This window comes from Mchenga conophoros, linkage group LG16 (assembly GCF_057382185.1).
Source record: "Mchenga conophoros isolate Kocher_MC1m ecotype Shallow Benthic linkage group LG16, M_conophoros_male_GT1.1, whole genome shotgun sequence".
Taxonomy (NCBI): domain Eukaryota; kingdom Metazoa; phylum Chordata; class Actinopteri; order Cichliformes; family Cichlidae; genus Mchenga; species Mchenga conophoros.
In genome coordinates this window covers 26,912,336-26,925,131 of record NC_140541.1, presented here as the reverse complement: position 1 = coordinate 26,925,131, position 12,796 = coordinate 26,912,336, and the positions used below count along the sequence as shown (strand labels likewise).

The 12,796-nt window shown below is 39.3% G+C and overlaps 1 protein-coding gene across 1 annotated transcript in view; it reads right to left on the bottom strand.

Annotated features, from left to right (window-relative positions):
• The window catches only part of erbb4b (erb-b2 receptor tyrosine kinase 4b), a 338,434-nt gene that overhangs the window by 72,475 nt on the left and 253,163 nt on the right, over window positions 1-12,796 (bottom strand). The window contains exons 13-14 of the mRNA XM_085249408.1: window positions 10,060-10,195; window positions 4,495-4,588 (exon numbers count right to left, since the gene is read on the bottom strand). Of these exons, the coding sequence (XP_085105534.1) occupies window positions 4,495-4,588; window positions 10,060-10,195 (230 nt within the window). The remainder of the gene's footprint in view (window positions 1-4,494; window positions 4,589-10,059; window positions 10,196-12,796) is intronic.

Genomic DNA, 12,796 nt, shown 5'->3' with positions numbered 1-12,796 from the left:
ACCTAAGCATCCTGCTGTAAATATAAATTAGTCTGCCAGCACAAAAGAACGTGTGTAATACTCTTACAGTATAAGTGTATGCCTATTTTTTCCATCACTAGACACATGAACTTCAGGAGACACTTAAAAAAAAATCGATATTATGTATTATAACTATGCACATGTATATTTACTTGCTGTATGCTCAATCATTCAGGTAAGTAAATGCCAGAAAGTTGATTCTGTTCATCGTGACATAGTTTTCAGTGGGAGAAACGCTTCATCACTCAGCCAAATGTCATGACCACTGATCAATGGCCATGAGCACTATTCACACAGAGTTGAGAAATGACTGCAACCATAGCACCATGAGATGGTGAAAGAATCCCCTTTGACAATTTATATATTAATAATCATGAAACTGACCTCACGGCCCATTTTTAGTCAGTGGTGCTAGTTTTAGTCATCATGCAAATGTACTGTTTATAAGACTGAGGAAACTTGCAGTCAGTTGACAGTAAGGAAGTCACTTGAATGAGTGGCGTAACATTCCTTCCGCTGACACTATTGTGTGTTATGTTTATACTATGGTCAGTGTTGGGGAGTAACGGAATACATATACCGCCGTTACGTATTTAAAATACAAAATATGAGTAACTGTATTCCGTTACAGTTACCGTTTAAAAAGGTGGTATTTAGAATACAGTTACTTTGTTGAAATAAATGGATTACACGGCGGTACTTTCCTGTTTCATATTGTCACAGGTCAGGACTGTTTGGGTTTTGTTTGACAGCTATGTTCTGTTGTTTCAGGCAGAAGCGTTATGGTTGCCATGGTTACAGGGTGACGCTCTCTCTCTGCGTGTTTCCTGGGTGAGAGAGCGCCTTTTTGTTGTTGTTGTTGTGCTAAGCTAACAGGCAGAATGCTACAGGTATAGCTCTAAAGAATGTAGCCTCATGGGCAGTGTAGTCCGTGCTGCAGGGAGAATGGACTGCCATACACGTTATGTGTCTGTGAGCACGAGGAGGGAGAAAAAGGAAAAGTACGAGCTGTCATCGAGCAGAAACGGGAGCTGGAAGCATGTAAATATAATAATAACCACTGCAGCCAAGAAGAGTGCCTGAGGAGCCCAGTTGTAAGTAAGCTATTAAGACTCGACTGTACGCTGTGTTCGTGTTTTCCTCCGAAACAATAAGTTCCGTTGGAGCAGCCTTTCAACACCTCTCTCTGTCTCTGGCTAACAAAGTTGACCCAGACAACAAAGTAAAGCTATTTTTCGGCTACGAGCCCAACATGGAACCCACCATATTAGTCAGAGGTCCCTTTACTACGGTTCGGAGCCGTGGACCGTCAGTAACAGTAATAAATCACAGCAATAGTACATTCACGTAGTTGTAAACAGCATATATTAAATAATCCAAAGTATTCAGAATACGTTACTCTCATCGAGTAACGTAACGGAATACGTTACAGAATACATTTTGGGGCATGTATTCTGTAATCTGTAATGGAATACATTTTAAAAGTAACCTTCCCAACACTGACTATGGTCATAGATGGCTACTGCATAGTGTCAGAGAGAGGATGGGTATTTCAGACATTCAAGATTAAGAGTTAAGTTCAAAGTGCTGCAGAGAGTCATTTATAAGTTGATAATAGGATAATAAGTCCATCCATCCTTTTAACCACTTATCCAATTTAGGGTCATGGGGGCGCTGTAGCCTAAACCAGCTTTCACAGGGCAAGAGGCTCTGAAAGCTTCTAACTGGTCCGCTTCACTCGATCACTTTTCTCAGCGTATGACAAAGCTTTCCTAAACTGGCTGGGAGACATAATGTCTCCAGTGTGTCCTGGGTCTGCCTGAAATCTCCTTACAGTTGTATCTGATGTAAATACCTGGTATAGGAAGTATTCAGAAGGTGCCCTAGTGAAATGGGCAACACCTCAGCTTGCTTCTTTAGATGTTGAAGAGTAGCTGCTGCACTTTCAGCTCCCCTCAAATGGTTGAGCTCTGTGTTTTGTATCTAACGTAGAACCCAGATACCGTTTGGAAGTTCATATCTGCTGCTTGTTTCTGTAATTTTTGCTAACCAGCATCTGTTGCTAAAGTTGTGTACTGTATAGAAATGCAGAGTAAATCAACAGTCCACATCACTGCAGATGCTGCACCAATCCATCAGTAACATGGCCCTGAAAAACTTAAACTCCTCCATCTGAGGCAGCAAATAATTCCTAACCTGGAGTGGGAAGACCAGCGTTTTCCATCTTTATAATATATACAGTGAAGTTTGGATGCTGCTCACAGTTTATACTGTGTGCTTCTTCATCTGTTTGGCAGATTTGGAATTTACAAACACTAAACTTGTCCTCCTTTTTAAACTTACACTTACAAGAAATATGATGGGCTGTATTGGGCTTAAAAAGATCAGTTATGACAGGAAAAAAACACTCTTGGATTTTCAGGTTATAAAATTATATTATTGGTTTATTTTCAGATCTATTTTCGAATGTGTATTTTAGCTTTGTGAGATTTTCAGTCTGACATCAACATGACTTTGGCTTAACTGCCTGTTGTAAAAATGAATGAATGTTCCACTCTTTGAATGATTTGAGCGTGTTTGTATATCTAATAAAAATCATAAACACACTAGATCTACCATCAGCTCTTATTTGGTCCACAGAATAGCCTATAATTATGAATATTATGAGAAATTCAGTCTTTATACTTTAGACTGCATTAACTCCATTAGATCGCTCTCTGTAAGCTGTAAGCAATTACTCTCTGTAGTTATAACATGATTGCTGTAATCCATTTGGATTCCCATGCTGCACATATGAGATCGACACACGCTCCAACAGGTTGAAGGATTATTCCAATCTTAGATCATTTCAGACGACCTTTATTTCGGACAATAAGAATGTGGCTCCTGCAGCTACTCATTTCACATCTGCTCTATTCAAGGAGTTCATGCATAATTGTTTTGAATGCAATATTTGTTCTCAAAAGTTGGACTGGAAAGGTCTTTGGGTGATTTTATTGTACTGAAACTGGGCTGGGGACTTTTGAGGCATGAAGTGGATAACCAAGACAATGAAAACAACAAATCTACTTCAGCAACAGCATTTGAGCCAACAATAATTTATGTGTTCCTTTTTTTCCCCCTTCCGAACTATGTGAACCGGCTGGCTATCATCTAATGATTAAGGGCCAAATTTACTAAGTGGGGCAAATTAGTTTGAGGCCACAACTGCAAAAAAATATGTGGATAGTAGCAGAAAGTTACTAACAATGCCCTAATTTATAAACACAGATACATCCAATTAATTTCAATAGTGACCCGCATTCTACAGAGAGCAGCGCAAATTAGCGAGTCAACAACAAGCAGACCTGATGAGGGAAAGACTAATATACTAATCAAAATGATACACTGTAAGAGGGGCTGACAGGACAACACACAACATCCTGATTCGTCTCCAGGTTAATGAAGTTACTGTAACTATGCAACGCATGTAAACGTGTGCATTGCCAATAATTTTCTACGTTCCATGTGAAGCTAATTATCTATATCACACTTAAAATATATTGTAAAGAAATAAACCAAAACTCTGAACATCACCTGCTCTTAACCAGGTTACGTGTTCAGCATAAGTTACCGTAGTGATTTAGCCAGGTCTTGAATGGAGTCAAGTTTAGATTTCATACATGATCGGTCAATACTACGCTGGCTTCAGTGCCAAAAACATTTTCAAAAGGATTCAGCAAACAAATCTGTTTATTTCTGTTGTGTCTTATACACTTAATCACAAACAATATTGTTGTTTTTGTTGTGCGTGTCTGAGTTGGGATGGCAAGACGGGGGGTTGGAGGGGTTCCACACTTCTAAACTATAGTGATCAAGACTGTCAGACAGGGTGTGATGGGATACAAAAGACAGCACAAGGACCCGTTGGCTTACATCTGTCCCGAATCATCCATTTCTCTGAAACAGCAAGATAAGATTTTAAGAGAAAGAGCAGGGTCAGGGGACTGATGTGGCTGTGGGTGTTGTATTCGCAAGAGACAGAGAAATGAAGGTCAGGAATTTCACTCTCCCCCTTTTTTAATATTTTATTTGCAGCTGCTACCAAAAGAATCTTCCAATAATTTGATGGGTTTTTTTTAAATAGTGCACAGTTAAAGTTTGTTGGGAATACAAATATACTTCCTTATTCTGACCTTTTTATTTATTTGTTTAGTTATTATTTTATTACAACAACTCCAACCTCCAATGTTTCTTTTATGTTATCATGGTATCTGTCATGTTTTGGTTTGATTATACATCGTAGTAAAGTTCATTTTTCAAAAATACAGTATTGTTACTGTCTTACTACTTATGATGCACAATATTCTCGCGCTCCTCAGAAGCATATTTGAATTGTTTAAACAGCCCCGTTCACTTTCTATATTAAGAATACATGTATGAACATAATGATTTGATCTGCCTTAAAATTGTTGTATGTAATAGAAAACTTACCGGCCCAAGACAGGTCAAAGAGTCACCGTCAGCTCTTTCACACTGGGCATCACACTCTACGCACACTGACCCACTGGCATATTCTCGAATATCCCTGACAGAAATGGAGAAAAGTGAGAGAAAGAGTCAGTCTGATGGATGACAAGAGAAAGACAAACATTAATTTGAAACAAGTTGGGGCCCAAAACATATTTTTTTGATAGCAGAAGCAACCACTTTAGTTAAATGTGTCTCTTTGCTGGGGTAGTTGGTGTAAAGAAAACAGCACTAATATTTATTTTTTAACCGAACTGATATGTCCTTGTAAAAAGTATGTCAACTCAGCTCTTTATTTGTAGGGACAGCATGTGTATATACACATATACAAACAAAACAATGCAATGACCTTTTCTTTATGTAAAGCACATTTGTGAATTAGTGTTGTTGCTTTTAATGACTGATCAATCAATTCAGAGTGGAGGGAACCCTGCCAAGAGCAATAATATACTAGGGGCAGGGATAGCTCAGTAGGTAAAGTGGTCGCCCCATGATCGGAAGGTCGGCGGTTCGAATCCACTTAACGGCTACCCTGAGGTACCCCTGAGCAAGGTACCGTCCCTACACACTGCTCCCCGGGCGCCTGCTTAGTGGGCTGCCCACTGCTTCACTGAGTGAATGGGTCAAATGCAGAGAAAAACAAGTAATTTCCCCATGGGGATCAATAAAGTATCCATTATTATTATTATTAATATACTATATTATAGTATATAATACACACACACACACATAAACATACATACAACTGTGATACCCACAAGCATTATTACCTGTTAGCTATCCTTAATAGTGAAACCAGCACTCAGGGGGTCAGTGCTGTTAAAAGGTTCAGGACCTGGGAGGGGTGCTGCATTTTCAAAAATCAATCAAATAAAGTGTCTTGTTGTTCACTTTCTCCAATCCCTTTATAATTGCGCAACACCAGAGTGGCCTAGAAAAAGGCATTAAATTTGACCAAACTGCTACTAAGTTGGCACTTTGCCTTCGTCACTACAGGAGAAGAAAATTAAATTGGGGTACTTTTTTTGGCCAGTGAGGAAACACAGAATGTTCTTGGCTATAGAAATACATTTTGCTAACCCAGTGGGAACGAAATCATATTACTATTAATTATGCTTCATCGGCCTTCATAAAACCTTCCAAGAGGCAAGGAAGGTAAGCTTTTGTTGGAGCGCATGCTGTTTGGGATAATAAAGGCTGAAATGTAGCTGGAAGATATCATGGATACTTACGGTTTATAGGGCATTGCATAATGTTCTGGTATGATATGTTTTCCTGTATTTGCTGTATTCCTTTTACTTTCTGTTTGTTATAGGGAAAGAAAAAGCAATACACTTCAAGTGAATGAAAATAAATAGTGTTCCTGTTTAATTTGATTTTAGTTTATTTACATTTTGTAGAAACTCTAAGAAATTGCCCTTGATAAGGTACTTGAACCTCACAATGATCATGTCTGGTAAATGGTAAATTGACTGATTCTTATATATTGTTTTTCTACTCTTCTTCAGCACTCAGTGTTTATTTAACACGTCTCATTCACCCGTTCACACACAAATTCATACAAGCACTTTTTTCTATGTACAGGGAGTGCAGAATTATTAGGCAAATAAGTATTTTGTCCACATCATCCTCTTCATGCATGTTGTCTTACTCCAAGCTATATAGGCTCGAAAGCCTACTACCAATTAAGCATATTAGGTGATGTGCATCTCTGTAATGAGAAGGGGTGTGGTCTCATGACATCAACACCCTATATCAGGTGTGCATAATTATTAGGCAACTTCCTTTCCTTTGGCAAAATGGGTCAAAAGAAGGACTTGACAGGCTCAGAAAAGTCAAAAATAGTGAGATATCTTGCAGAGGGATGCAGCAGTCTCAAAATTGCAAAGCTTCTGAAGCGTGATCATCGAACAATCAAGCGTTTCATTCAAAATAGTCAACAGGGTCGCAAGAAGCGTGTGGAAAAACCAAGGCGCAAAATAACTGCCCATGAACTGAGAAAAGTCAAGCGTGCAGCTGCCAAGATGCCACTTGCCACCAGTTTGGCCATATTTCAGAGCTGCAACATCACTGGAGTGCCCAAAAGCACAAGGTGTGCAATACTCAGAGACATGGCCAAGGTAAGAAAGGCTGAAAGACGACCACCACTGAACAAGACACACAAGCTGAAACGTCAAGACTGGGCCAAGAAATATCTCAAGACTGGTTTTTCTAAGGTTTTATGGACTGATGAAATGAGAGTGAGTCTTGATGGGCCAGATGGATGGGCCCGTGGCTGGATTGGTAAAGGGCAGAGAGCTCCAGTCCGACTCAGACGCCAGCAAGGTGGAGGTGGAGTACTGGTTTGGGCTGGTATCATCAAAGATGAGCTTGTGGGGCCTTTTCGGGTTGAGGATGGAGTCAAGCTCAACTCCCAGTCCTACTGCCAGTTTCTGGAAGACACCTTCTTCAAGCAGTGGTACAGGAAGAAGTCTGCATCCTTCAAGAAAAACATGATTTTCATGCAGGACAATGCTCCATCACACGCGTCCAAGTACTCCACAGCGTGGCTGCCAAGAAAGGGTATAAAAGAAGAAAAACTAATGACATGGCCTCCTTGTTCACCTAATCTGAACCCCATTGAGAACCTGTGGTCCATCATCAAATGTGAGATTTACAAGGAGGGAAAACAGTACACCTCTCTGAACAGTGTCTGGGAGGCTGTGGTTGCTGCTGCACGCAATGTTGATGGTGAACAGATCAAAACACTGACAGAATCCATGGATGGCAGGCTTTTGAGTGTCCTTGCAAAGAAAGGTGGCTATATTGGTCGCTGATTTGTTTTTGTTTTGTTTTTGAATGTCAGAAATGTATATTTGTGAATGTGGAGATGTTATATTGGTTTCACTGGTAAAAATAAATAATTGAAATGGGTATATATTTGTTTTTTGTTAAGTTTCCTAATAATTATGCACAGTAATAGTCACCTGCACACACAGATATCCCCCTAAAATAGCTAAAACTAAAAACAAACTAAAAACTACTTCCACAAACATTCAGCTTTGATATTAATGAGTTTTTTGGGTTCATTGAGAACATGGTTGTTGTTCAATAATAAAATTATTCCTCAAAAATACAACTTGCCTAATAATTCTGCACTCCCTGTATAAGTGATTGCTATCTAACAACTCTGATGAATGCATCAGGAGCAAAACAGTATCTGGCCCAAGGATGCTGGAGCTGAAGCGGTGATTGAACCGATCGGTAGATGACCCGCTCTGTCTCCTGAGCCACAAGAACCCAAGAAAATTGCAACAACATGCACTTAAACCACAAAAGGCCATTTGATTGGACTGATACATGCTGTTCAGATAAAAATAAAAGGGCCACCAGTGTTAACATAAAATACGGGAACTACGGAAAGCGCTGTGCTTGTGCGGATATGGCAAAGGGTTTGGACTGCATTCACAGAATTATTGGGTTTGGTGAATGTGCCGGTGTTGGTGACGCTGATGGTGTTGGTGACGCTGACGTGCAGGTGGACAGGTAGGCAGGGCGTGGCCCCGTGCGCAAGCAGTGACTGTGACACGCAGTGACACGCCTAGCCCCCCTGCCCGAGGAACACCTCCTCGTCCTCCTCTGTCCTCTCCAATGTGGCCACCAAACTTTTCTGATCAAGTTGGGACAGAACTTAAAAGCATCATCCCAGCTGTTCTGCAGGGTAAAAACATCTAAAATTTCATTAATAAAACTCCCTGGGGGAGCAGATCTTTCATTAGGAGGTAGATAGCATCAAGATATATTCTTTTAAAGTCAGGGGACCTCTATTGTTATGACACTCTGCAGGGGTGCCTTTTAAACTAAAAATTAGCACCACATTTTAAATTGTTCTTTTCACCCCCTGGCTCTTAATATCATCCCCAGTAAACAGAACAGTACTGCTTAACTCGAAAATGAAAGCGCCACGGGCTGTTCAGGTAAAGTTTTGATGAGCAGATGGCGTAGCAGGTCTTAAAAATAGAGGACTGTTTTAATGTCACAATGTATTTCATTAAATAAGACTAATGCAAAAAAGCATAAAAAATCAGTAACTCAAATTAAAACTGCATTTATTCATAGTATTTATAAGATCATTCGGTAGTTGCTGATGCATTTGATTAATCGTATATTTAGAGGCATGCAGCATGCTCCAGTCATTGCTGACTTCAGTAGCATTAAAGCCGAGCTATATTCTCAGATGATTTTGCCAGCGCCTACGGACTGGCCTCCTGTTGAATAAGGTAATAAACTATCCCTGGAACATGCAATTATATCCTCTTGCTCAGAAATATAATCTGGACAAAAATCTATTGAAAAAAAACTTTGTTCTTAAAGGAACTCAGTTTCTTTAAGAACTGATAAAATACAAAATAAACTGCTTGTCATGCTGTTTAATCTGCGAGTTTGGGGCCATCTTTAAAAGCTTTTCTTGGAAGATAATGAACCAAGAAAATAAAAGACACCTCAGAGGGCAGTGAACAAAACGAAACAAATTTTTCTCACCTAGTTGTGAGCATGTTTTATTTTGTTCATAAATATGTTCAAGTTAAATAAATTCCCTGTTGGCAGTAACAGGGTAATATATTTCCTTTACTTTTTTAAGTAGCTATATTTTGCCACACAGATGCCCGTCACTTCAAAAGCTTCACGTTGGTGACATGACAATCATTATCTGTTGCTACAACGGTATGAGTAAAGGACCGTACATGACACTCATGAGAGCATTCTGATGTTAGATCAACGTTTTGATGTGGCACTCATATGACCCATTTACCATACAGCGTGTCTGTTTTGGCACAATCTAAGAGAGTTATGGCTCTTAGGGGCTCGAACACACTTAAGAATAAAAAGGGCTATTGATGCTGTTCTTTTTGCCTAACTTATGAAAATTCCCAGAGAGTGACTGTGTTTCTGTGGTGTTCTAGCCCATTTTACTGTCAAGAAGCTGAAGAGTAATCATTAACTAAGCATTTGTGGGGACTTTTATAGACTACAACAGCAGAAAGATGTGTTTGGCACCTTAACAAAATTAAGTAAACTTTGGTGGTAAACGCATCCTGATCAAGCAAAGTCTAAGGGAGAAGCATTACAAACCATGTTTTGTCACAAGTGTCACTGATTATAAAAGACTTTTTTATCAGTGTTGTCATGCTGATGCTGGCCTAGCTGTAACAATGTAACTTGTTTGGTCGTATTTTGTCTGCTTTACTGTTACTTGTTATAATAAAAAAGCTGAATATTTATTTTACTTACATAAGCTGACATAATATAGCAGACACTGCTTTCCTTATATATTTTTTTGTTTGTTTGTCTGTTTGTTGTTGTTGTTGTTGTCAAGCAGGTTTTCGAGGACAACATATAAACTTCTGTATATACGAACAATGCCACATCTGCTTTCTCTGAGTCAGTCCAGTAGCAACAATTAAACTCAGCCACAAACCATCCACCCACCTCCATCTTCTTATCAGCACTATATCTGAATATATATGTGCAAGCATATTCAGGACTCACCCCTCATAGAGATTGCAGGATTCTACACACGTTCGTCCACGACTGAAATATCGACAGGACAGGCATTGGTCTGGGCCGGGACCCCAACATCCAGCATCTGAACACAGTGGGTCACACACCATGTGCTCCTTGGCTGCTTAATACACATATAAACAAAGAAGGCAAAGGATTATACTCATGTAGCATGCAGCTGAGCTTTGATGACTCAGTGTCAGACGCAATGAATAAACCCTAAATTCCCCCAAATTAGCTGGGTATAAAATTAGCCAAATAATCCTATTATTTATGAAAAGACACAGAACTAGATTTACTAAGGCGCTTGCAATTTGCGAAGGCTTATTTTTGCATTAAATTTCTCCGCCTCCACAGAGCAGATGTTCATTTTCTTGGCCTATAAAAGCTAGCTTTTTTTTCCTTCTCCTTCTTCTGGGGACTTCTTTCCTAAACAATGGCAAGAGTAATTGCAGCAAGACACAGGAAAAAGGTGTGCGTTTGAAACACGTGCTCTGGGATAAAGCGGTAAACAAGAAAGTGTCAAACAATACGCTGTACACTACAGAGTGACAGAATAATTATCCTCCAGGATGAACTAAAAGACGACCTAGTTCCTCCCACAAAAACGCTCTCATGTATCCCAGAAACTTTTTAAAAACATCACATTAATTAACTCAATTCATCAGAGGACGTGGTTGGCACTTCGTTTTTAGTGTATACTATATGTTCTCTATTAATATAAATGGCCTGCATGCTCAGTGTGTCTACAGTACTGACTGATATGGTGCAATTAGAAAAGTAGAAGGCTGGGTTGCTTCATTGTAAAACTGCTGTGCAAACAATGAAGAGTGAGATACAGGAAGGACATGCAGATGCCAGACTAGTCGAGTTAACAAAACCTTACAAATAATTAAAGAAAAAGTCATTTTAAGGATTTAAGCCTTTCAATTTGAAAGGGCAATCAAATATACAGCTACTGAATACTATGATTGTATATTATGAAGTTGTTTTACGTAGCAATAGTATCTGGTTTCAGTGCAAAAGTGCTTAGCGTGACATTTACAGCACAAACAAGTGTTGTTTGGATAGCCACGTAAAGCAATACTAAAAACCACCTGTGATACAAAGATACAAATGTTAAACTTGTAAGTCTGATATACTTTGCTGCACTCAGTCATGTAAAGAAATGCCCCTTTCTCTCATTTTATTCGTAGTGAACAATCTGTTCTGTGTTTCTGCCTCAATGTTTTTCATATAGCACCGACTGACTCAGGCCATTACATCTGCTCTATAATGGCCTGGATCTCTTATCTCTTTCTGTCTCTCTCTTGTCCCCCTCTAGCACAGTTGTACAGAGGTTGCTACATTTCAGAACATTACAGTGACAAAATGAGTGTTGAAGTAACGCGGTGACGGCGCTACAGATACACTGTGAACTTTTATCATCCCGCCTGCATCTGACGTGATTTCCCCCCTTGTAGGTTTTCTCTTTCTCTTCTCTTCTTTTCTCGATAGCCAGTGGTTACAGAACATGGTTGCAAAAGGGTCCCCTGCTGTTTTTGGGAACCTGGCTACATGCAAGCCAATGACTATGCCATAGTGTCATAGCCACAGCTTTATTCCAAATAAAAATAAAAATTCAGACAAAAAGATGCAGATACATAAAGAAAAGCGGATGAAAGTCTTTCGCAAGAGACAAAACCACTTCTTTCATGCTTCTAGCCTCATAGGTAAACTGACCAGGCAGAAATAAATGAGGAAAAGGAAGAATGATTGGTGCAAGATATAAACAAGGGGAAGTGGTGGTTGCATGGCTTTTTAACTATACAACAAGATCAAAAACATATCTTAACTTCAGATGTTTCTGACATGGCTGACTAACAAAAGCCCTGGCAGGAGCGTTTTTGAGACTGAAAGAAGACAAAAGTTCAGGCTATGATTACAATTATTATAAGGGCAGAGAAAAGAAAGAAAGAAAACATCAGAAGAAATAAATAAAGATTAAAAAACCTGTCCCTGAACAGTGCTGATTAGCACGACTGAGGGGAGAGATTTAGCTGGAACTAGACTGGAATTAGTGCCTCCAGTTTTGGGGACCTCTCTTTTCTGTATTAACATTTCAGGGGCAGTCTGTGAAAAGGCTAAAGAGAGTAGAGGGGGAGCCGGAGAAGGGATCCTTTTCACATGCAACATAGGTGAAAAAAATAGTTCTGTATTTTAAAAAAGGCCATTTACTGTTTAGTTAATAGTGTAATTAAATAATGAGCCAATATGAGAGACTCTGTGTTGACTATTTTCTCAAACAACATGTATGTGTTCCACTGAGGTAACCAAACGGATCTATAATTGTACTATTTTACATTTTGTTAATAGAGCATTATTACAGTAGCAACCAGTGACTTCTCTCAGTGAAGTAACTACATTTCTAACATCATCAGAGTACATTTGTTTCCATCAGTGGGAGTATTTCCTGCAGCTTTTTATCCAAATTTTGCTGTGAGAAAATCAGAGCTGTGGGGAAAATTACACTGATTCATATGTGTGCCCCTTTCACAGTATTTTGACTTGCATAAAAAGCGCTGGTGCTACTGACAGTCTCTTAAAGTATTATAAAATATGCAAATTCAGTGAGCACAATGAAAATCATATTTACACAAGAACCACAACATTTCTGCTTTGCTGTTTTCTTTCTTTACTGTACGCGCATGTAAAATAGTGCAGAAACAAACCAGGGATATTTCAT